Raw genomic sequence first — 22,048 nt, forward strand, 5'->3', positions numbered from 1 at the left:
TTCCCACAACACCTCCTTTGGGACTATATGAGATTATTGCAGTGGCGCCATTGTTGACATGCTCTTCATACCATTGTCGGACTTGTTGTTCCACTGCTAACACAGTTGTCTTTGTCAGTCTGGAAACCCATAACTTCCACGAGGGCACAAATTAAGTACACAAGCAGACATTGTTTATCTGGAGATTTATTAATCATGAGACACGCCATTAAAACAATTGGTTTAAAGGTACTTGGTCACAAAGGATACGCACAGGAACATAAAAATACCTTAACATATATAACTGTTGATCATGTCGCTGGCGCTATAATTATAGGGGAGTAATGTTTATTCATAATTATGTGTCAGACCTGACAGTTGTGATGACTGAAATTAAAATGAATGCCAACTTAACTTGGAAGAAAAGGTAAACAAAATCACAATAAAGCGAGTATAATTATGTTTAATATATATTTAATATAATAATTATTTACCACTGTACTAGAATTGCTCTCCATCATATGTTCTCTTGATCTCTGGAAATATCTGAAGGGAGTATTTGCCTGTTTAAATTAATCAAACTATATACACATTTACAATAAATTTCAGTATAGTAAATCTATAAAGTGAAGAGAGTGTAGACTAAATATTTAGTAGATGTACAACAACAGATATGAACTGTGAAATTGAAACTAAAAGCTTAAACTTGTGAGTTTAGTTATTACAGCTTCATGGGGAAAATCATGTCAATCATGTGATTTGAAATTATTTGAAGTTGCACAATATTGCACAAAAAAATATTGCAGATAAAACACACACTGTGCAAATATACTTAAATCTACTAAGCTTGTATATGCATTAAATTATTGGGTAGTAAACACTGAAAACGCCTTCACTTTTTAACTATATAATTTTGGTCACTACTAACTATAAACTAATATTCTAATATAAGGCCTTTGAAGAAATAATTTTATATCTAAATATAACGAGACTGAAAATATGCAGACACGTAATACAAGTAATATAATATAATTCATTGAGTTAGAAGAAAGCCAGACCAGTACACCGTGTTCTTGTTTGCAGGATTTCACCACTTGTCTGTTTCTTTCTTTCTTTCTTTTCTTTTTTTTTAAAGACAAACACATTTGTTCAGCAACATCTTGAGCTTTTTTTCTGTTCTGGCTCTTTGTGCAACACTGTGGCTTCTTCTCTTGAGTCAATTCTTTGACTCAGCTTCCTGCCAACAACACAGCAACAGTGCAATCAGCTGATGACACAGCAGTCGACTTTACACAGCATATCGATATTAAAATATGTGGTTTTAGAGAAAAACAATACAATTATATACGTACCTGGCTACAACTTCCAAAGACTGGATTACGTTTTCACCTGTGGCAGCACTGCACTCCATAAACTCAAAGTCATATTCCTGTGGAGTAGAATGAATATCTGCACTCACTGTGGGTGTTTTGATCGTTATTAAAACTACTGAACTGAATGTGATTGTTTCATGAGTGGGTGTAATGCAACATATTCGCACCTTTGCAAGAATTTCCCCCTGATGAGTTTTAACCCGTCGTTCTGAACAGTCGCTCTTGTTTCCAAGAAGTAAAACAGTCACGTTTTCAGCAGCAGACTCCTGCAGAACAGGAATTATTTTGATAATCTGAACATGTTTTTACAAACTAACTCTGTAGGCTGGTTCAACTGTTTCAGACACTCAGGTCCCCTCCACTATGAATAGTTGATGTTTTAAATTTATTAACACTTTTTTCTACTAATAATCAAAATATGTGCTGCTGTTTTAAATACACAATTCAGTATCACACTTATAGGCCACTTTATTAGGTATACCTGTTAGTACCCCCCCGTTGGACCCCTTTTTGACTTCAGAACTGCATTAATTCTTCCTGGCATAGATACAACAAGGCGCTGAAAACATTTCCCAGAGAGTTTGGTCCATATTGACATGCTATCATGTCAATTTGGATCAAGTGTGCCAATAAAAACATTAAACACCACCACCAGCGGGACTGATCCACGCTTTCATGTCGTTTACTCGAAATTCTGACCTCAGCATACGAATGCTGCAGCAGAAATCGAAACTCATCAGACCAGGCAACGTTTTTCCAGACTACCGTTAACCAACTGTGATGAGCTTGTGTGAATGTAGCCTCAGTTTCCTGTTCTTAACTGCCAGGAGTGGCACCCGGTGGGTTATTCTGCTGCTGCCGGGGATTCCCATGATGCATTGAGTTTTCCTTTCCAGTCACCTTTCTCACTCACTATGTGTTAATAGACCTCTCTGCATCGAATCATATCTGTTATTAATCTCTGTCTCTCTTCCACAGCATGTCTTTCATCCTGTTTTCCTTCTTTCACCCCAACCGGTTGCAGCAGATGGCCCCGCCCCTCCCTGAGCCTGGTTCTGCCAGAGGTTTCTTCCTGTTAAAAGGGAGTTTTTCCTTCCCACTGTCGCCAAAGTGCTTGCTCATAGGGGGTCATATGATTGTTGGGTTTTTCTCTGTATTTATTATTGTGCTATCTACTGTACAATATAAAGCGCCTTGAGGTGACTTTTGTTGTGATTTGGCGCTATATAAATAAAATTGAATTGAAATTGAATTGAATTGCTGTAGCCCTTCTCCTTCAAAGCTGATAAGTATTGTGCATTCAGAGATGCTCTTTTGCATACCTTATGGTGGTTATTTGTCATTTTTTAAAAGTTACTGTTGCCTGCTTATCAGATTGAAGCAGCCTGGCCATTCTCCTCTGATCTCTCGCAACAAGGCAGGTTGTGAGAGAAAAGTTTATTATAGATGAGTGAAATAGAACCAACAACCATATTCAAAGTCACTTAAATCATCATTCTTCCTTGTTCTAATGCTCTGTTTAAACATCAGCAGGTAGTCTTGACTATGTCTACTTACCTTAATGCACTTGCATGTGCTTAGCTCATTACATTTTTTTATGAAGCAGCTGAACAGATGTGCTAATGAAATGGCCAGTGTAGCCTGCCTATTAGAACCAAATACACTAAATGGATATAAAAGCAAATTAATGTTTTGACAACATAGCATGTTTAACTAGTAATTTCAATATCTGTTTAAAAAATAGGTGTTGAAGTTTGAAAGGGAAGACATACCTGAATACAGTTCGCCCAGTAACTGACTGCAGAAAAACTATTAGTGGAGGTGATGTCATACATCAAGAGAAAGGCCTGGGCTTTGTGGAAGACCTGTTTGGTGATACTGTGAAACCTTTAAAGACAGAAAAGCATGACATCAGAGGTGATCTATTAATACTTCCTTTTTGAAACCAGGAAAACACTAGCTCTGCCTACTGTAGCACATTCTACTTACTTTCGTCACATTCACTCAAAAGTCAATGTCACAAATTTGTCATTTAATGCAGTTTGCAGAGGCTACCCTGAACATATTTTTCAAGACGCACCCATGTCTCAGACTTCCTTCCTTGAACAAGTAAATGTCAATCCAGATGTTTTTGTAGCAAAAATAAAATAAATACATCTTAGAAGCCTGCCCATTAGGTGAAGAGTTGGAATAAACTTCACTCTAGTGTTGACATTAAGGAGGCTTTTTGTAAACTCTTGGGGAACTGCATGTCTCAAACGCTTTCTCACTCTTGCTATGTTTTTTTTAACTGAACTAATCTAACAGGGGTCTGCCTACAATTTGCAGTTAAAAGTGTTAAAAGCATCTTCAAATTGCATGAGCGTTGAGTCCACCTTTGTCACTGGAACAAAATCTGCATTGTATCCTGGAAAACAAAACACTTTTGAGGAGTGCCAAACCAGTTCTGAAACCAGTTACACTTGAGCCTGAAGCAGTCTTTAAATACACAGACTCTGATCTGAGCATATTTCCTGTTACATGTTGAAGTTGGCTGCTATACTGTATCTATGTACAAAAGCAAGTGTTACTTAAGTAAATACTGTTACATGTAGTAACTGCAGATCTTGGTTGAATTCCAAGGTGTACACACTGCTTTGAACACTGGGGGTCACCTACATTACAGTCTTCCTTGTCAGGCTTCAGAACAGTTGGACAGCGTGTCCTTGACCATTGGGGAAGTTTATCTATACACTGAAAAAAACACAGCCACTCCCTAGAACCTCAAGACTGCATGTGGCACAACATCCAGGACATCATAAACCACAAAATAATAGCCTGTACCTTTAAAAAAGAGATGGTGTCTTCTCTGATGATTGGCTTTATTTACAAAACAGATATAAAACTGTTCAAGTCTGGCTCAAACAAACTCCAAAAAGCAGTAGTTGTTTAGAAAACCTTGATATAGAAACTTGCTTCTTTTTCTCTCTCTCTCTCCATATGTATGTTTCCTTCTGGATATGTCGCTCTATTGTAGTTTGGGACTCGTGCATCCAAGTCTGTAGTTAACTTTTAGTTTTATGAGTAGTATGATAGAAGTCACTAAGTAGAAATGAACTCTCATGCACAGGGTTTGTAATTTTTCTTCCTTTATTAGAAGGATAGATTTTTTGCACTCATTATGAAGACATCTTTGCATTTTCCACTTGGTTCATTTCTACTCCTGACAAACCCATGCTATGTAGGAGAAAATCACAAGGCTGGGGAGAATTCATAATTTGGGTAGATAAATGACGGACTTTAATGGATAAACTGTACTTTTTGTCTTTATGACGTCAAGGAAACGCAGACGTGTTGCTCCCACTGTTTTTATACTCAGACAAGTTGTTCATTTACAGAATTTACCTAACATGAAATGTAAAAGATAACCTGAATTCCAGGGCTGTGAAAAGTCAGACAAGTTGAACTTTGATACTGTCATACGTAAGAGACTGACGACTGATATTTGTTATTCTCCTACAGGCAGCCTACTGTGAGCTAATCACATACGTACAATATGTACTGTTCAAAACAGACTAGAAAAAACATTTAATAAAAACTCAAAAATCAGTTAACTTATTCTCTCCAATATGGCTTCTTTCAGCAACAAAACTGTGCAAAAGTCTTGATCCAGCCCTCATTTCCTTATATTTTGCCTGGAAGGACTTTCTTGTAATTCTTAAAGTGGTCTTGAGCAGTAGTTCTCCAGCTTTCTGCAGGTGTTTCAAAGTTTTTCTTTGGATATTGGCTACTTTTTCACTCATTCTTAGTCCAGTCCTTGTACCGTAAAATTGACCTTTGAATGATTCAAGCACAGATGACATAACATGGCATCTGACTCAAGGGGAGATAGATTGTTTTGTCTACACCAAGGAACAACTTAACAAGGAACCCATTTTAAATTGTATCTTTGGGCACTTTGTTATTAGCAGCCTGTCACAAAAACATAATTTGTTCCCATTTCTTTGAGTCTATGAAAAATGCCAAAAATAACACAGTTTGACAGTCAACAAAACAGCAATGCCTTTTTTAACCAACAACACGATTCCTAAAGAGTTGTCAGTTTCCAATTCTTTGGCATATCTTGGCAGGGTGTGCTGTGTTGTGTGTCCTTGCAAATTTAGGAAACTGGACAAATGGAAGACCAAATAACAACTGGCAGGCTTACAAACCTATCTACAGCAGATTAATGGTATCTGCAAATTATATAGAAATGAAGAGTGGCTCAAGACATTTGCATAGTGACATATAATTTAAACGTACTGTGAAACATCAAAAATTTGTCTCAATGATTCATTCTAAAAGGAAAATTGAGACTTACCTTTCTTGACCTGCTGTGTCCCATAGCTGTAGTATCATAGGCTTTCCATCTACTACAACAGGCCACATCAGCGAATCCAGGCCTATAAACAATATTTACATGTATATTTAGAATGTACATCACTGTGCATACACATTAGTAGGATTAATTGTGAGATTAACACCAGGATCTTACCGATTGAGGCAGGTATATCTAAAGAAAACTTCCCACTTTGAGCTCTTTTCATGAAGGAGGTCTTTCCCACACTGCTGTCTCCAATCATCACCACATTGTAGCGCTTTGATTTGGGGTCTGCCAATCCTGGATTATTGACTGAAATTAAAATGTCTGGTCATGGATCATCTTTCAATGTAAAATTTTCCTATAATTATTGGTAAGCTGCTCTGATCGTCTTCCTACCCAAAGAAAGTGTTTGATTCTCTTTACCAAGAAAGATTCCAGCATTACAGGGTTGAGCTGAAGTCTTCTCACTGTGGAACAGACAATCAAAAAAAAACTTCATGACATATACAGCATAAGGATTTGCAAGATTGAAATGGTCAGTTTTCAGAATTTCTCAAGCTCATATTTGAGTTGCTGTGCACTGAACATTTGACAAGGAATTTTGTCATTCACCTTATTTGTGATTATTTATTTAAAACAATAGGAGCGAGGAAGCTGTGTGCTGTTAAACCACACCCCTCTGGTGACATTCACACCACGTCTCTAAGCAGGTCAGCTGAAAACAGTACATACACTACTGCTAATCTAGTGTACAGTAGTAATTGCATAACTGTATTTTTAAAGCTTGCAAGAAGAAAGAAAGTACCATGCGGTACACAGGTTTTTACCTTATCAAGGCATAACAAGAAATCCTACAGTCATTACCATGTTCTTAAATTATTTTAACTACAGCGTCAGAGGAACAACAACACAGAACATATTACTCCATGCTATTATTAATTTAACAAATACTAAGACAAAATGCAGAAGCAATGTGCAAAAAAACTAAACACACCCTATGATTCTGTATTTTCACAGAATTAAGTCGAAGTAATTGTTTTCTCTATGACTTTATCAGTCTCTCACATCGCTGTGGAGGATTTTTGGCTCACTCTTCTTTCCGACATTGAGTCCTTTTTATTGAGGTTTGCAGGCATTTGTTAATGCACAGCGCTCTCGAGGTCTTGCTACCACATTAAATTTACTTTGAGGCCTGGACTTTATGTGCTTTATGGCCAAACATCTCTACTTTGGTCACATGTGTGCAAAGTAGAGATGTTTGAGAAGTCTGCGGATTTTTCAGATGCAATATTGCAAACTTCAGCCATGCTGCCATGTTGTTTTTAGAGAGAACAGGCTTTCTCTTGGCAGCATGGCATCGCATGGTCTGACCTAGGGGTGAATTTGTTGGGACGTTCACTTCTGGGAAGATTAGCTGTCTTGAATGTTTTGGAATTGCTGGAAAAGGGGCACTTCTGGTTTTATAAAGGTGGTCACACTGAAGCAGTAAAAGTCTACTTAGTTTTACACACACACTCCTTCTGAATTTTGGCTTAGTTCTTGTTGACTAAATAATGACACAGTGTTATTATGTTCTACTGTGTAAAAGCTCAGAATAAAAAAAATGTGTACTTTCCTTTTGTGTGTGACTCAAATAGATTGACAAATTGTAAAATGTTTTCAACAATTTCATGGACATTTTCTTCCTGATATTACAAAGTGAACTTTGAAGTGACTGATATTATAGTTGGTTGTCCGTTGCTATATATGCAATATGAACATGAATATTCAGTATTAAAAATAATAGACTACACTGTAACAAATTTGGACTTATCTATGAGTTACAGTGAATAAGTCAAGTAGGAAAGCCAACACTTGAAAGCTAATTAGGTATCTGGACAACCCCAGCCTTTTTAAAAATATCTGATGAATCTCTGTGTGTTAGACCCACCTCACAGTCTTTGAGTGCTCTTCACTCTTTGAGAGTCCCGATGATGGGTTCTTATCACTTTTTCCAACCTGCAGAAAGAAAAGTAGGGCTTTTTATGCTTCTAAATGTGGATGACAAACTCATTTCATGATGTGAAAGTGCAAATTATTCTACTTTGATAGCTATCATCTAGTAATCAGTCGTCTCCTAATAATATCTGAAACTGGAATATCTGACATACTGGTTTCCCATTCTTTGTCGATAATAATGATTTATTGTGACATCTTTAAAGCCATTATTTGCTGATCTCATTCAAAGCCCTTATCTGCTAGGTTTCCGAAGAAGGTGAACACATGTTCTCGTTTGCTATATGTGAAACATGCTATGTAAACCTCACGTTCCTCTTTTTAGTTCCCTGTGTCACAATGTTCTTGCCACAAACAATCCACTTTGCAAAGTATCTACTGCAAATGGGGTGTAAATAACAATGTAGGCTTGCCTATGTGAAAGAACACTTGTCCAATAATAACTATTCTCTATTCACAACTTTGCACAGAATTGTAAACACAACAAAGTTCAATAAGGAATTGCATTTAATAGTCAAATTTAAATGTAGTCTGTGCATGAATTTTTGGTAAAATTGCACACAATTAGGTTTCTACTAAATCCTAAAAAACTAAACTAAACAAAAACCCCAAAACATTGCTGCTTACCTCTGAAATTTTGGCATCTGTCCCACTTTGATCATCTATTACTGTGCTCTCTCCTGTTTGGTCTTCTATACGCTGATGTCCACGGGACCTTCGGTTAGATCCCAATTTTCTTCTCCTCCCTCCAGATGCTGATTCTGATACCACATCATCTTTGGAGGATGTAGACAGGAGGTCATTTGCAGTGTGATGCTCTGTTTCTGCTAACTGGTCTTGGGAAACAGGCCTCTCTTCAACTGTTTGCTCAGGCAGATGCTTGAATTTAGACTGACCCGGAGGGCTGATTTCCACTGTTTCAAATACTTTCTGTTTTCCTTGTTCACCATCAATGTCTTTGTGATCTGTGTGAAGCTGAAGCGCTTCTTCTTTGATTCTGGGGACACATTCAGTTTCCCCAATGTCTGTTCCAGTCTCTTTCGCTTTATTATCCACCTCCTGTTTTTGATGCAGCTCTTCTTTGTTTCTGGATCCAAGATTCCTGCGGGTGGAGCCCATCTTTCTTCTCCGGTTGCTCAAATTTAAATTTGGACTTTCACTCCTCATCTCTTGAGTTTCATTATGAGCTCCTTCATTCAAGTCACTTGGATTTTTCACATTAGCATCTTGATCTTGTACTACTGTTATGCTCTCTGGCCTTTCCTCATTGCTATGTGTATTCTGCCTGGCCTCACTAGAAGACACTAAGCTCTCTTCTGCTATGCCAGTGTCTGTCACAGCCTCGGCATTTGGGGGCAGCAACTGATTTATGGAGCGTCTGCTTCTACCCGCGACCACAGTGGTTATTCGAGTCTCAGTGTTTGTAAAATCGTCTAGCTGTGGTGGCTCCACAATAACTTCTCTTACATCACCTGTGTTAACGCATGTAACCAGAGTGATGATTTCTTCACGGAGAGAGGAAGACTGTTCAGGAAGAGGGGCCTTAAAATCTTCTACTACTGGTATCACATTGATCTCTGTACTGCTTGGTTCAGAAAAGATTTCATCAGCTTCCTGTTGTTTATGAACAGCAAAGAATAACGGTTGTGCAGTTTCATTTTGTGGTATGTCTGTAGTTAACGGTAACTCTCCCACGTCCAGCTTGTCAATATTCCTCACGTCAGCTTCGGTGTAAAAGTCACTTTCCTTGGTTTCATCTGTGTTGTCTGTTTCTTCCTCTTTTTTTCTGTTGAGTTGACTCCTGCGAGTAGAACCTATCTTTCTCTTCTTCTGTTTTGGATTTATTTGCAAATTATTTCTGTTACCTGATTGAGTTTGTTCTTGCTGGCTGTTGCTTGCATCCATTGCCTCAAATGCTTCTTCTTCATCAAGCACCTTCAGAGAGCTAGAGCTTTCGATGCCACCATGATATGAGATATGCTGCACGTCTGAGGGAACTTCACAAACTGAGGCTTGTGGTGATTGCATCAGGTGCTTTGTAATTGTGTCACATCCTGTAAGCTGATCTAAATTCATAGCCTCTTGAACAACTTTATTTTCCTCATTGACATCTGTATTGCTATCCATATTATTCTGTAAGAAAGATGCATCTTCCTCCAACAGCTTTTCTTTCTTTTTGCCCTCTTTTGCAGTTGAGCTAATCTGCATTTCTTTTTCAACGGATATGAGGTCTTTTGCTTCTTCCTCCTTTGTTATATCTGTTGCTGGTGACATTTTAACTGTTCTGGAACCTAAAATGTCATCTTTAGGTTCCTGGTATGCATCAGGATCATTGACAGACTGTCTTCCTTTATTTCTTCGGCTTGAACCCATTTTCTTTCTATTGCCTGTACGGCTGAGGCCTGTGTGAATTTCTATACTGTTCTCAGAATTATCCTGATGTTGGAAGTCCAAAGAGATATTTGTTTCAGATAAGGGTGTTTGGTGACTCTCTGTATTTGAGCTGTAGTCAGTTTGATGCATTAATGCCTCAGTTGGGTTGCAATGCTCGTGTTGTTCCCTATTTGTAGTCAACACATTTTGTGATGCTAAAAATGTTTCTCGTGCAGCACTGCATTCAACTTCAGTGCTTTCTCTTGGGCCAGTTTTTTCAGTTGTTATCTCAACTGTAATGGTACACTCTGTTGTTCCACTTAACAAAATATTGCTGGGTAAATTTCCATCCTGTGCTAAAGGTTCTGTGTCCTGATCTTTTTCCACTTCTTCCATCGTAGCCTGCACTGGTTTATCATAAATCAATTTAGTATCTCTGTCATTTTGATTTTTCAGGGAATTTTCACTATATGGCACAGACAGAGAAATATCATGCTTGTTTTCTTGCAGTAATTCTTCAGGTCTTGTATCTTCAGTTGCTAACATTTCTGCTCTTTCAGGCATTTCATCTCCAACTGTATTTTCATCTTTAAATTCCTTATCACGATTTCTGCCTTTATTTCGACGGCTGGATCCCATTTTTCTCCTGCTCCCCCTATCAAAGACATTGTGCATTTGCTCACTAGTGTTCATAGTATTGTCCTGAAATTGGTTTTCAAAGGAATGGTTTGAAAATGAGGGTGGAGCTTGAAGAAAGAATCCACTGTCTTTGCTGTCTGAGGCATCACCTTCATTGTTTTCCTGAGTCACAAAGTGATGTACAGCTTGTTTGCCATCGGGGTGATGAGGATTTTTGACTTCTTCAGTCAGAGCAGTTTCAAATTTAATCACTTCTTCCATTACAGATTCCAATGGTTTATTTGAAATCACGGTAAAGGTTGTCTGACTTTTATCTTCCTTAAGATTCTCACTTTTAGAAATGAAACTGTCCAGGCTAATCTCAGAATAGCTTGTTCCAGTTGGCCTCTGGACATCAGGAGAATAAGCAGGTGCAGACACTGTAAACATGGAGCTGTCATGTGGCACAGACAGAGGAACATCACACTCATTTCCTTGCAGTAATTCTTCAGGTCTTTTAGCCTCTGTTGCTGATATTTCTGTTGTTTCAGGGGTTTCATCACCAATTTCATCTTCATCTTTAAATTCCTTATCACGCTGTCTAACTTTATTTCTACGAGTGGATCCCATTTTTCTTCTATGTCCCCTGGATTCGGTGACAGCATGGGTTGGCTTATCTGTGCTCACAGTATTGTCCTGAAGTTGGGACTCAAAAGGTGGAGTTGCTAATGAGAGTTGAGTTTGTAGAGAGACTCCACTGTCCCTAGTGTGTGGAGAATCACCTTCCTTGATTTCCTGAGTCACAAAGTGCTGTTCAGCGTGTTTGCCATCAGGGTGATGAGGATCTTTGACTTCTTCAGTCAGCGCAGTTTCAGATTTACCCACTTCTTCCATTACAGATTCCAATAGTTTATCTGAAATCAAAGTAAAGGTTGTCTGATTTTTATCTTCGTTAAGGTTTTTACTTTCAGGAATTAATCTGTCCAGGCTAATCTCAGAATGGCTCTTTGCAGTTGGGCTTTTGATGTCAGGAGAATAAGCAGGTGTAGACACTGTGAACATGGAGCTGTCATGTGGCACAGACAGAGGAACATCACACTCATTTCCTTGCAGTAATTCTTCAGGTCTTGTAGTCTCTGTTGCTGACATTTCTGATGTTTCAGGGGTTTCATCACCAATTGCATCTTCATCTTTAATTTCCTTATCACGCTGTCTTCCTTTATTTCTACGAGTGGATCCCATTTTTCTTCTATGTCCCCTGGATTCGGTGACAGCATGGGTTTGCTTATCTGTGCTCACAGTATTGTCCTGAAGTTGGGACTCAAAAGGTGGAGTTGCCAATGAGGTTGTAGATTGTAGAGACACTCCACTGTCTTTGCTGTCTGCGCCAATATCCTCCTCATTTTCCCGAGTCACAAAGTGATGCTCAGCTTGTTTGTCATCAGGAGTTGAAACTTCAACTTTGGTTACAGATTCATCAGGACTCTGCACCATCACTTGAAACTGGTATGTGTTGCTATTTTCAGTTTGGTCTAAGTCTTCAGAAGTCATTAAGGAGTTTTCTGTGGCATCATCAATCACATTTTCAGATGAGAAATCATTCTGCAGCACATCTTGTATTTGTGTTGTTTCAACCTCATCTTCATGCATTTTACTGACAGTTTCCTCTGAGTGAGTGGCATCTTCGACTTCTTCACTCAGAGCAGTTTCAGATTCATCCACTTCTTCCATCCCAGATTCCAATGGTTTATCTGAAACCACTTTAAAATCTTGCTCATCTGGATTTTGTTGACGGCTTTCACTTTCAGGAATTAAACTGCCCAAGCTAATCTCAGGATAGCTTGTTGCTGTTTGGTTCTGGACCTCAGGAGAATAAGCAGGTGCAGACACTGTGAACATGGAGCTGTCATGTGGCACAGACAGAGGAACATCACACTCCTTTCCTTGCAGTAATTCTTCAGGTCTTGTAGTCTCTGTTGCTGACATTTCTGATGTTTCAGGGGTTTCATCACCAATTGCATCTTCATCTATAATTTCCTTATCACGCTGTCTTCCTTTATTTCTACGAGTGGATCCCATTTTTCTTCTATGTCCCCTGGATTCGGTGACAGCATGGGTTTGCTTATCTGTGCTCACAGTGTTGTCCTGAAGTTGGGATTCAAAAGGTGGAGTTGCCAATGAGGTTGTAGATTGTAGAGACACTCCACTGTCTTTGCTGTCTGCGCCAATATCCTCCTCATTTTCCCGAGTCACAAAGTGATGCTCAGCTTGTTTGTCATCAGGAGTTGAAACTTCAACTTTGGTTACAGATTCATCAGGACTCTGCACCATCACTTGAAACTGGTATGTGTTGCTATTTTCAGTTTGGTCTAAGTCTTCAGAAGTCATTAAGGAGTTTTCTGTGGCATCATCAATCACATTTTCAGATGAGAAATCATTCTGCAGCACATCTTGTATTTGTGTTGTTTCAACCTCATCTTCATGCATTTTACTGACAGTTTCCTCTGAGTGAGTGGCATCTTCGACTTCTTCACTCAGAGCAGTTTCAGATTCATCCACTTCTTCCATCCCAGATTCCAATGGTTTATCTGAAACCACTTTAAAATCTTGCTCATCTGGATTTTGTTGACGGCTTTCACTTTCAGGAATTAAACTGCCCAAGCTAATCTCAGGATAGCTTGTTGCTGTTTGGTTCTGGACCTCAGGAGAATAAGCAGGTGCAGACACTGTGAACATGGAGCTGTCATGTGGCACAGACAGAGGAACATCACACTCCTTTCCTTGCAGTAATTCTTCAGGTCTTGTAGTCTCTGTTGCTGACATTTCTGATGTTTCAGGGGTTTCATCACCAATTGCATCTTCATCTATAATTTCCTTATCACGCTGTCTTCCTTTATTTCTACGAGTGGATCCCATTTTTCTTCTATGTCCCCTGGATTCGGTGACAGCATGGGTTTGCTTATCTGTGCTCACAGTATTGTCCTGAAGTTGGGATTCAAAAGGTGGAGTTGCCAATGAGGTTGTAGATTGTAGAGACACTCCACTGTCTTTGCTGTCTGCGCCAATATCCTCCTCATTTTCCCGAGTCACAAAGTGATGCTCAGCTTGTTTGTCATCAGGAGTTGAAACTTCAACTTTGGTTACAGATTCATCAGGACTCTGCACCATCACTTGAAACTGGTATGTGTTGCTATTTTCAGTTTGGTCTAAGTCTTCAGAAGTCATTAAGGAGTTTTCTGTGGCATCATCAATCACATTTTCAGATGAGAAATCATTCTGCAGCACATCTTGTATTTGTGTTGTTTCAACCTCATCTTCATGCATTTTACTGACAGTTTCCTCTGAGTGAGTGGCATCTTCGACTTCTTCACTCAGAGCAGTTTCAGATTCATCCACTTCTTCCATCCCAGATTCCAATGGTTTATCTGAAACCACTTTAAAATCTTGCTCATCTGGATTTTGTTGACGGCTTTCACTTTCAGGAATTAAACTGCCCAAGCTAATCTCAGGATAGCTTGTTGCTGTTTGGTTCTGGACCTCAGGAGAATAAGCAGGTGCAGACACTGTGAACATGGAGCTGTCATGTGGCACAGACAGAGGAACATCACACTCATTTCCTTGCAGTAATTCTTCAGGTCTTGTAGTCTCTGTTGCTGACATTTCTGATGTTTCAGGGGTTTCATCACCAATTGCATCTTCATCTTTAATTTCCTTATCACGCTGTCTTCCTTTATTTCTACGAGTGGATCCCATTTTTCTTCTATGTCCCCTGGATTCGGTGACAGCATGGGTTTGCTTATCTGTGCTCACAGTATTGTCCTGAAGTTGGGACTCAAAAGGTGGAGTTGCCAATGAGGTTGTAGATTGTAGAGACACTCCACTGTCTTTGCTGTCTGCGCCAATATCCTCCTCATTTTCCCGAGTCACAAAGTGATGCTCAGCTTTTTTGTCATCAGGAGTTGAAACTTCAACTTTGGTTACAGATTCATCAGGACTCTGCACCATCACTTGAAACTGGTATGTGTTGCTATTTTCAGTTTGGTCTAAGTCTTCAGAAGTCATTAAGGAGTTTTCTGTGGCATCATCAATCACATTTTCAGATGAGAAATCATTCTGCAGCACATCTTGTATTTGTGTTGTTTCAACCTCATCTTCATGCATTTTACTGACAGTTTCCTCTGAGTGAGTGGCATCTTCGACTTCTTCACTCAGAGCAGTTTCAGATTCATCCACTTCTTCCATCCCAGATTCCAATGGTTTATCTGAAACCACTTTAAAATCTTGCTCATCTGGATTTTGTTGACGGCTTTCACGTTCAGGAATTAAACTGCCCAAGCTAATCTCAGGATAGCTTGTTGCTGTTTGGTTCTGGACCTCAGGAGAATAAGCAGGTGCAGACACTGTGAACATGGAGCTGTCATGTGGCACAGACAGAGGAACATCACACTCATTTCCTTGCAGTAATTCTTCAGGTCTTGTAGTCTCTGTTGCTGACATGTCTGATGTTTCAGGGGTTTCATCACCAATTGCATCTTCATCTATAATTTCCTTATCACGCTGTCTTCCTTTATTTCTACGAGTGGATCCCATTTTTCTTCTATGTCCCCTGGATTCGGTGACAGCATGGGTTTGCTTATCTGTGCTCACAGTGTTGTCCTGAAGTTGGGATTCAAAAGGTGGAGTTGCCAATGAGGTTGTAGATTGTAGAGACACTCCACTGTCTTTGCTGTCTGCGCCAATATCCTCCTCATTTTCCCGAGTCACAAAGTGATGCTCAGCTTGTTTGTCATCAGGAGTTGAAACTTCAACTTTGGTTACAGATTCATCAGGACTCTGCACCATCACTTGAAACTGGTATGTGTTGCTATTTTCAGTTTGGTCTAAGTCTTCAGAAGTCATTAAGGAGTTTTCTGTGGCATCATCAATCACATTTTCAGATGAGAAATCATTCTGCAGCACATCTTGTATTTGTGTTGTTTCAACCTCATCTTCATGCATTTTACTGACAGTTTCCTCTGAGTGAGTGGCATCTTCGACTTCTTCACTCAGAGCAGTTTCAGATTCATCCACTTCTTCCATCCCAGATTCCAATGGTTTATCTGAAACCACTTTAAAATCTTGCTCATCTGGATTTTGTTGACGGCTTTCACTTTCAGGAATTAAACTGCCCAAGCTAATCTCAGGATAGCTTGTTGCTGTTTGGTTCTGGACCTCAGGAGAATAAGCAGGTGCAGACACTGTGAACATGGAGCTGTCATGTGGCACAGACAGAGGAACATCACACTCATTTCCTTGCAGTAATTCTTCAGGTCTTGTAGTCTCTGTTGCTGACATTTCTGATGTTTCAGGGGTTTCATCACCAATTGCATCTTCATCTTTAATTTCCTTATCACGCTGTCTTCCTTTATTTCTACGAGTGGATCCCATTTTTCTTCTATGTCCCCTGGATTCGGTGACAGCATGGGTTTGCTTATCTGTGCTCACAGTATTGTCCTGAAGTTGGGACTCAAAAGGTGGAGTTGCCAATGAGGTTGTAGATTGTAGAGACACTCCACTGTCTTTGCTGTCTGCGCCAATATCCTCCTCATTTTCCCGAGTCACAAAGTGATGCTCAGCTTGTTTGTCATCAGGAGTTGAAACTTCAACTTTGGTTACAGATTCATCAGGACTCTGCACCATCACTTGAAACTGGTATGTGTTGCTATTTTCAGTTTGGTCTAAGTCTTCAGAAGTCATTAAGGAGTTTTCTGTGGCATCATCAATCACATTTTCAGATGAGAAATCATTCTGCAGCACATCTTGTATTTGTGTTGTTTCAACCTCATCTTCATGCATTTTACTGACAGTTTCCTCTGAGTGAGTGGCATCTTCGACTTCTTCACTCAGAGCAGTTTCAGATTCATCCACTTCTTCCATCCCAGATTCCAATGGTTTATCTGAAACCACTTTAAAATCTTGCTCATCTAGATTTTGTTGACGGCTTTCACTTTCAGGAATTAAACTGCCCAAGCTAATCTCAGGATAGCTTGTTGCTGTTTGGTTCTGGACCTCAGGAGAATAAGCAGGTGCAGACACTGTGAACATGGAGCTGTCATGTGGCACAGACAGAGGAACATCACACTCCTTTCCTTGCAGTAATTCTTCAGGTCTTGTAGTCTCTGTTGCTGACATTTCTGTTGTTTCAGGGGTTTCATCACCAATTGCATCTTCATCTTTAATTTCCTCATCACGCTGTCTTCCTTTATTTCTACGAGTGGATCCCATTTTTCTTCTATGACCCCTGGATTCGGTGACAGCATGGGTTTGCTTATCTGTGCTCACAGTATTGTCCTGAAGTTGGGACTCAAAAGGTGGAGTTGCCAATGAGGTTGTAGATTGTAGAGACACTCCACTGTCTTTGCTGTCTGCGCCAATATCCTCCTCATTTTCCCGAGTCACAAAGTGATGCTCAGCTTGTTTGTCATCAGGAGTTGAAACTTCAACTTTGGTTACAGATTCATCAGGACTCTGCACCATCACTTGAAACTGGTATGTGTTGCTATTTTCAGTTTGGTCTAAGTCTTCAGAAGTCATTAAGGAGTTTTCTGTGGCATCATCAATCACATTTTCAGATGAGAAATCATTCTGCAGCACATCTTGTATTTGTGTTGTTTCAACCTCATCTTCATGCATTTTACTGACAGTTTCCTCTGAGTGAGTGGCATCTTCGACTTCTTCACTCAGAGCAGTTTCAGATTCATCCACTTCTTCCATCCCAGATTCCAATGGTTTATCTGAAACCACTTTAAAATCTTGCTCATCTGGATTTTGTTGACGGCTTTCACTTTCAGGAATTAAACTGCCCAAGCTAATCTCAGGATAGCTTGTTGCTGTTTGGTTCTGGACCTCAGGAGAATAAGCAGGTGCAGACACTGTGAACATGGAGCTGTCATGTGACACAGACAGAGGAACATCACACTCATTTCCTTGCAGTAATTCTTCAGGTCTTGTAGTCTCTGTTGCTGACATTTCTGATGTTTCAGGGGTTTCATCACCAATTGCATCTTCATCTTTAATTTCCTCATCACGCTGTCTTCCTTTATTTCTACGAGTGGATCCCATTTTTCTTCTATGTCCCCTGGATTCGGTGACAGCATGGGTTTGCTTATCTGTGCTCACAGTATTGTCCTGAAGTTGGGACTCAAAAGGTGGAGTTGCCAATGAGGTTGTAGATTGTAGAGACACTCCACTGTCTTTGCTGTCTGCGCCAATATCCTCCTCATTTTCCCGAGTCACAAAGTGATGCTCAGCTTGTTTGTCATCAGGAGTTGAAACTTCAACTTTGGTTACAGATTCATCAGGACTCTGCACCATCACTTGAAACTGGTATGTGTTGCTATTTTCAGTTTGGTCTAAGTCTTCAGAAGTCATTAAGGAGTTTTCTGTGGCATCATCAATCACATTTTCAGATGAGAAATCATTCTGCAGCACATCTTGTATTTGTGTTGTTTCAACCTCATCTTCATGCATTTTACTGACAGTTTCCTCTGAGTGAGTGGCATCTTCGACTTCTTCACTCAGAGCAGTTTCAGATTCATCCACTTCTTCCATCCCAGATTCCAATGGTTTATCTGAAACCACTTTAAAATCTTGCTCATCTGGATTTTGTTGACGGCTTTCACGTTCAGGAATTAAACTGCCCAAGCTAATCTCAGGATAGCTTGTTGCTGTTTGGTTCTGGACCTCAGGAGAATAAGCAGGTGCAGACACTGTGAACATGGAGCTGTCATGTGGCACAGACAGAGGAACATCACACTCCTTTCCTTGCAGTAATTCTTCAGGTCTTGTAGTCTCTGTTGCTGACATTTCTGATGTTTCAGGGGTTTCATCACCAATTGCATCTTCATCTTTAATTTCCTCATCACGCTGTCTTCCTTTATTTCTACGAGTGGATCCCATTTTTCTTCTATGTCCCCTGGATTCGGTGACAGCATGGGTTTGCTTATCTGTGCTCACAGTATTGTCCTGAAGTTGGGACTCAAAAGGTGGAGTTGCCAATGAGGTTGTAGATTGTAGAGACACTCCACTGTCTTTGCTGTCTGCGCCAATATCCTCCTCATTTTCCCGAGTCACAAAGTGATGCTCAGCTTGTTTGTCATCAGGAGTTGAAACTTCAACTTTGGTTACAGATTCATCAGGACTCTGCACCATCACTTGAAACTGGTATGTGTTGCTATTTTCAGTTTGGTCTAAGTCTTCAGAAGTCATTAAGGAGTTTTCTGTGGCATCATCAATCACATTTTCAGATGAGAAATCATTCTGCAGCACATCTTGTATTTGTGTTGTTTCAACCTCATCTTCATGCATTTTACTGACAGTTTCCTCTGAGTGAGTGGCATCTTCGACTTCTTCACTCAGAGCAGTTTCAGATTCATCCACTTCTTCCATCCCAGATTCCAATGGTTTATCTGAAACCACTTTAAAATCTTGCTCATCTGGATTTTGTTGACGGCTTTCACTTTCAGGAATTAAACTGCCCAAGCTAATCTCAGGATAGCTTGTTGCCGTTTGGTTCTGGACCTCAGGAGAATAAGCAGGTGCAGACACTGTGAACATGGAGCTGTCATGTGGCACAGACAGAGGAACATCACACTCATTTCCTTGCAGTAATTCTTCAGGTCTTGTAGTCTCTGTTGCTGACATTTCTGATGTTTCAGGGGTTTCATCACCAATTGCATCTTCATCTATAATTTCCTTATCACGCTGTCTTCCTTTATTTCTACGAGTGGATCCCATTTTTCTTCTATGTCCCCTGGATTCGGTGACAGCATGGGTTTGCTTATCTGTGCTCACAGTATTGTCCTGAAGTTGGGACTCAAAAGGTGGAGTTGCCAATGAGGTTGTAGATTGTAGAGACACTCCACTGTCTTTGCTGTCTGCGCCAATATCCTCCTCATTTTCCCGAGTCACAAAGTGATGCTCAGCTTGTTTGTCATCAGGAGTTGAAACTTCAACTTTGGTTACAGATTCATCAGGACTCTGCACCATCACTTGAAACTGGTATGTGTTGCTATTTTCAGTTTGGTCTAAGTCTTCAGAAGTCATTAAGGAGTTTTCTGTGGCATCATCAATCACATTTTCAGATGAGAAATCATTCTGCAGCACATCTTGTATTTGTGTTGTTTCAACCTCATCTTCATGCATTTTACTGACAGTTTCCTCTGAGTGAGTGGCATCTTCGACTTCTTCACTCAGAGCAGTTTCAGATTCATCCACTTCTTCCATCCCAGATTCCAATGGTTTATCTGAAACCACTTTAAAATCTTGCTCATCTGGATTTTGTTGACGGCTTTCACGTTCAGGAATTAAACTGCCCAAGCTAATCTCAGGATAGCTTGTTGCTGTTTGGTTCTGGACCTCAGGAGAATAAGCAGGTGCAGACACTGTGAACATGGAGCTGTCATGTGGCACAGACAGAGGAACATCACACTCCTTTCCTTGCAGTAATTCTTCAGGACTTGTAGTCTCTGTTGCTGACATTTCTGATGTTTCAGGGGTTTCATCACCAATTGCATCTTCATCTTTAATTTCCTCATCACGCTGTCTTCCTTTATTTCTACGAGTGGATCCCATTTTTCTTCTATGTCCCCTGGATTCGGTGACAGCATGGGTTTGCTTATCTGTGCTCACAGTATTGTCCTGAAGTTGGGACTCAAAAGGTGGAGTTGCCAATGAGGTTGTAGATTGTAGAGACACTCCACTGTCTTTGCTGTCTGCGCCAATATGCTCCTCATTTTCCTGAGTCACAAAGTGATGCTCAGCATTTTCTGTGACATAAATACCCTGAATTTTAGAGGAGTACTGATTTTCATACATGTACATTTTATTCACAGCATCCTCTGATTGCCATGCTTCTCTAACTTCAGATAAGCTACAAGGATCCTCATTTGCAGTCAACTTCTCTTTTGATGGTGAAAATGTTTCCTGCTCAGCACTGCACACGACTTCAATATTTTGTTCCGTGCTGTTTTTATCTGTGGTTATGTTTGGTGTGACTGCCTCTAAAGCTTCAAATTCTACATGCGACTCATTTACCAAGTTGGTACCCTGTAACCTTCCATCCTGCCTGAGCAAGTTTTTGTCATCTCTTTCTGTACTTTGTATTTCTGCTACAGAATACACAGTTGAAGGCTCCTCATCTGGCACGTCACTGGATGACTGTTGAGCCACACGATGCACGTTTTCTTTGATTTCTTCACTTTGCATGTCAGATTTGTCAATCTCTTCAAGCTTGGTCTTATTTTCACAAGGGTTGCACTCTTGCTGATTATTGATTTCAGGAGTTAAAATTTCCATTACACCCTCTGAAGAGTTCTTTTTAGCCTCAGAATTTTGATCAGGTGTACTTTCTGAACAGTCCTTAGCTCGTGCAGACAAATGTTCACTTCCTTGACCGAATTCTTCCTGCTGCTCAAGTTCCACTGCCCGTGGCGTTTTTATTGTTTCAAAGGTTTCATTACCCCTGCTTTCTTCCTGAAGTTCCTTTCCAGGGTTGAGGTAAGGTTCCGTTTCTAAATCATTTACTAACTGCTTTCCTTTACTTCTTCGATTAGACCCAATTTTTCTCCTGTTAAATGCGACTCCTGCTGAAGGTGGATGTTGAGTTTCTGGTTTTGAATCTTCCCAGGTGGACAAAACATTTAAAGATTCAGTACTTTCTTCTACTGCGTAGTCTTGTGCCACAGAGGAAGTTTCTGTTAAGTGGTACTTATCAGCCTTCGGTACTTCATTTTGGCTTGGTGCCACTCGTCGTGACCCAAGTCGCTTTTTCTTTGCATTTTGAGAAGACATGACTTGAAATCCTTTCTCCTAAACATGAAACACCCATGTCATGCAATGTATTTGCAAATCAAGTTGCAATCTATTGCATACAAATTTAGAACAGAGAACACTAAAAGTAGTTAACGGAATATAAAAAAATATTCAAAACAATGCGAGAAACCTATATACAGTAACACGTGCACCAAATGTATTAACACCAAATGTTAGGCAAGCAAGTGAAAACTGCCGTGAACCTTAAACTGCAACAACTTCATTTACCTAAACATAAGATTGATGAGTTGTGAAAATTTAGTTAAATGTTTTCTACAAAAAAAAAAACTTAACACCACATGTACTTACCACTGAAATCTGGCAACTCTTCGTGTCACAGCATGAGCTGCTGTGTAATGTGAAGTCATGCCTCTGTTCAATAGGAGTTACTTTTCACACATGGGGGTGTGTTTCAATGGCAACTGTGTCTAAGCTTCCTGTGTGGGCTACATATGCAGCAAACTATAGTACTTCCTGAATTTAAAACAGGTTCATTTTCAGCATTTGCCTTTTTAGT

The 22,048-nt window shown here is 39.9% G+C and overlaps 1 protein-coding gene across 2 annotated transcripts; it reads right to left on the reverse strand.

Moving 5' to 3' along the window:
* Window positions 1-170: 170 nt before the first annotated feature.
* On the reverse strand, window positions 171-21,944 carry rab44 (RAB44, member RAS oncogene family). Of its 2 annotated transcripts, none has more exons than XM_003448412.4 (10): window positions 21,841-21,944; window positions 8,317-21,528; window positions 7,625-7,692; window positions 6,118-6,161; window positions 5,866-6,003; window positions 5,692-5,773; window positions 3,125-3,239; window positions 1,520-1,618; window positions 1,332-1,408; window positions 171-1,216 (listed from the first exon to the last, which is right to left on the reverse strand). In XM_003448412.4, the coding sequence occupies exons 2-10, from the start codon at window positions 21,508-21,510 to the stop codon at window positions 1,129-1,131; spliced, it is 13,905 nt and encodes a 4,634-aa protein (XP_003448460.3). In that variant the 5' UTR covers window positions 21,511-21,528; window positions 21,841-21,944; the 3' UTR covers window positions 171-1,128. The 2 variants fall into 2 exon arrangements, with proteins under 2 accessions (XP_003448460.3, XP_019214740.1); XM_019359195.2 differs by having other exon boundaries at window positions 6,091-6,161.
* Between the last annotated feature and the right edge of the window lie 104 nt (window positions 21,945-22,048).

The sequence above is a fragment of the Oreochromis niloticus genome, linkage group LG5, assembly GCF_001858045.2.
Source record: "Oreochromis niloticus isolate F11D_XX linkage group LG5, O_niloticus_UMD_NMBU, whole genome shotgun sequence".
Lineage (NCBI taxonomy): Eukaryota > Metazoa > Chordata > Actinopteri > Cichliformes > Cichlidae > Oreochromis > Oreochromis niloticus.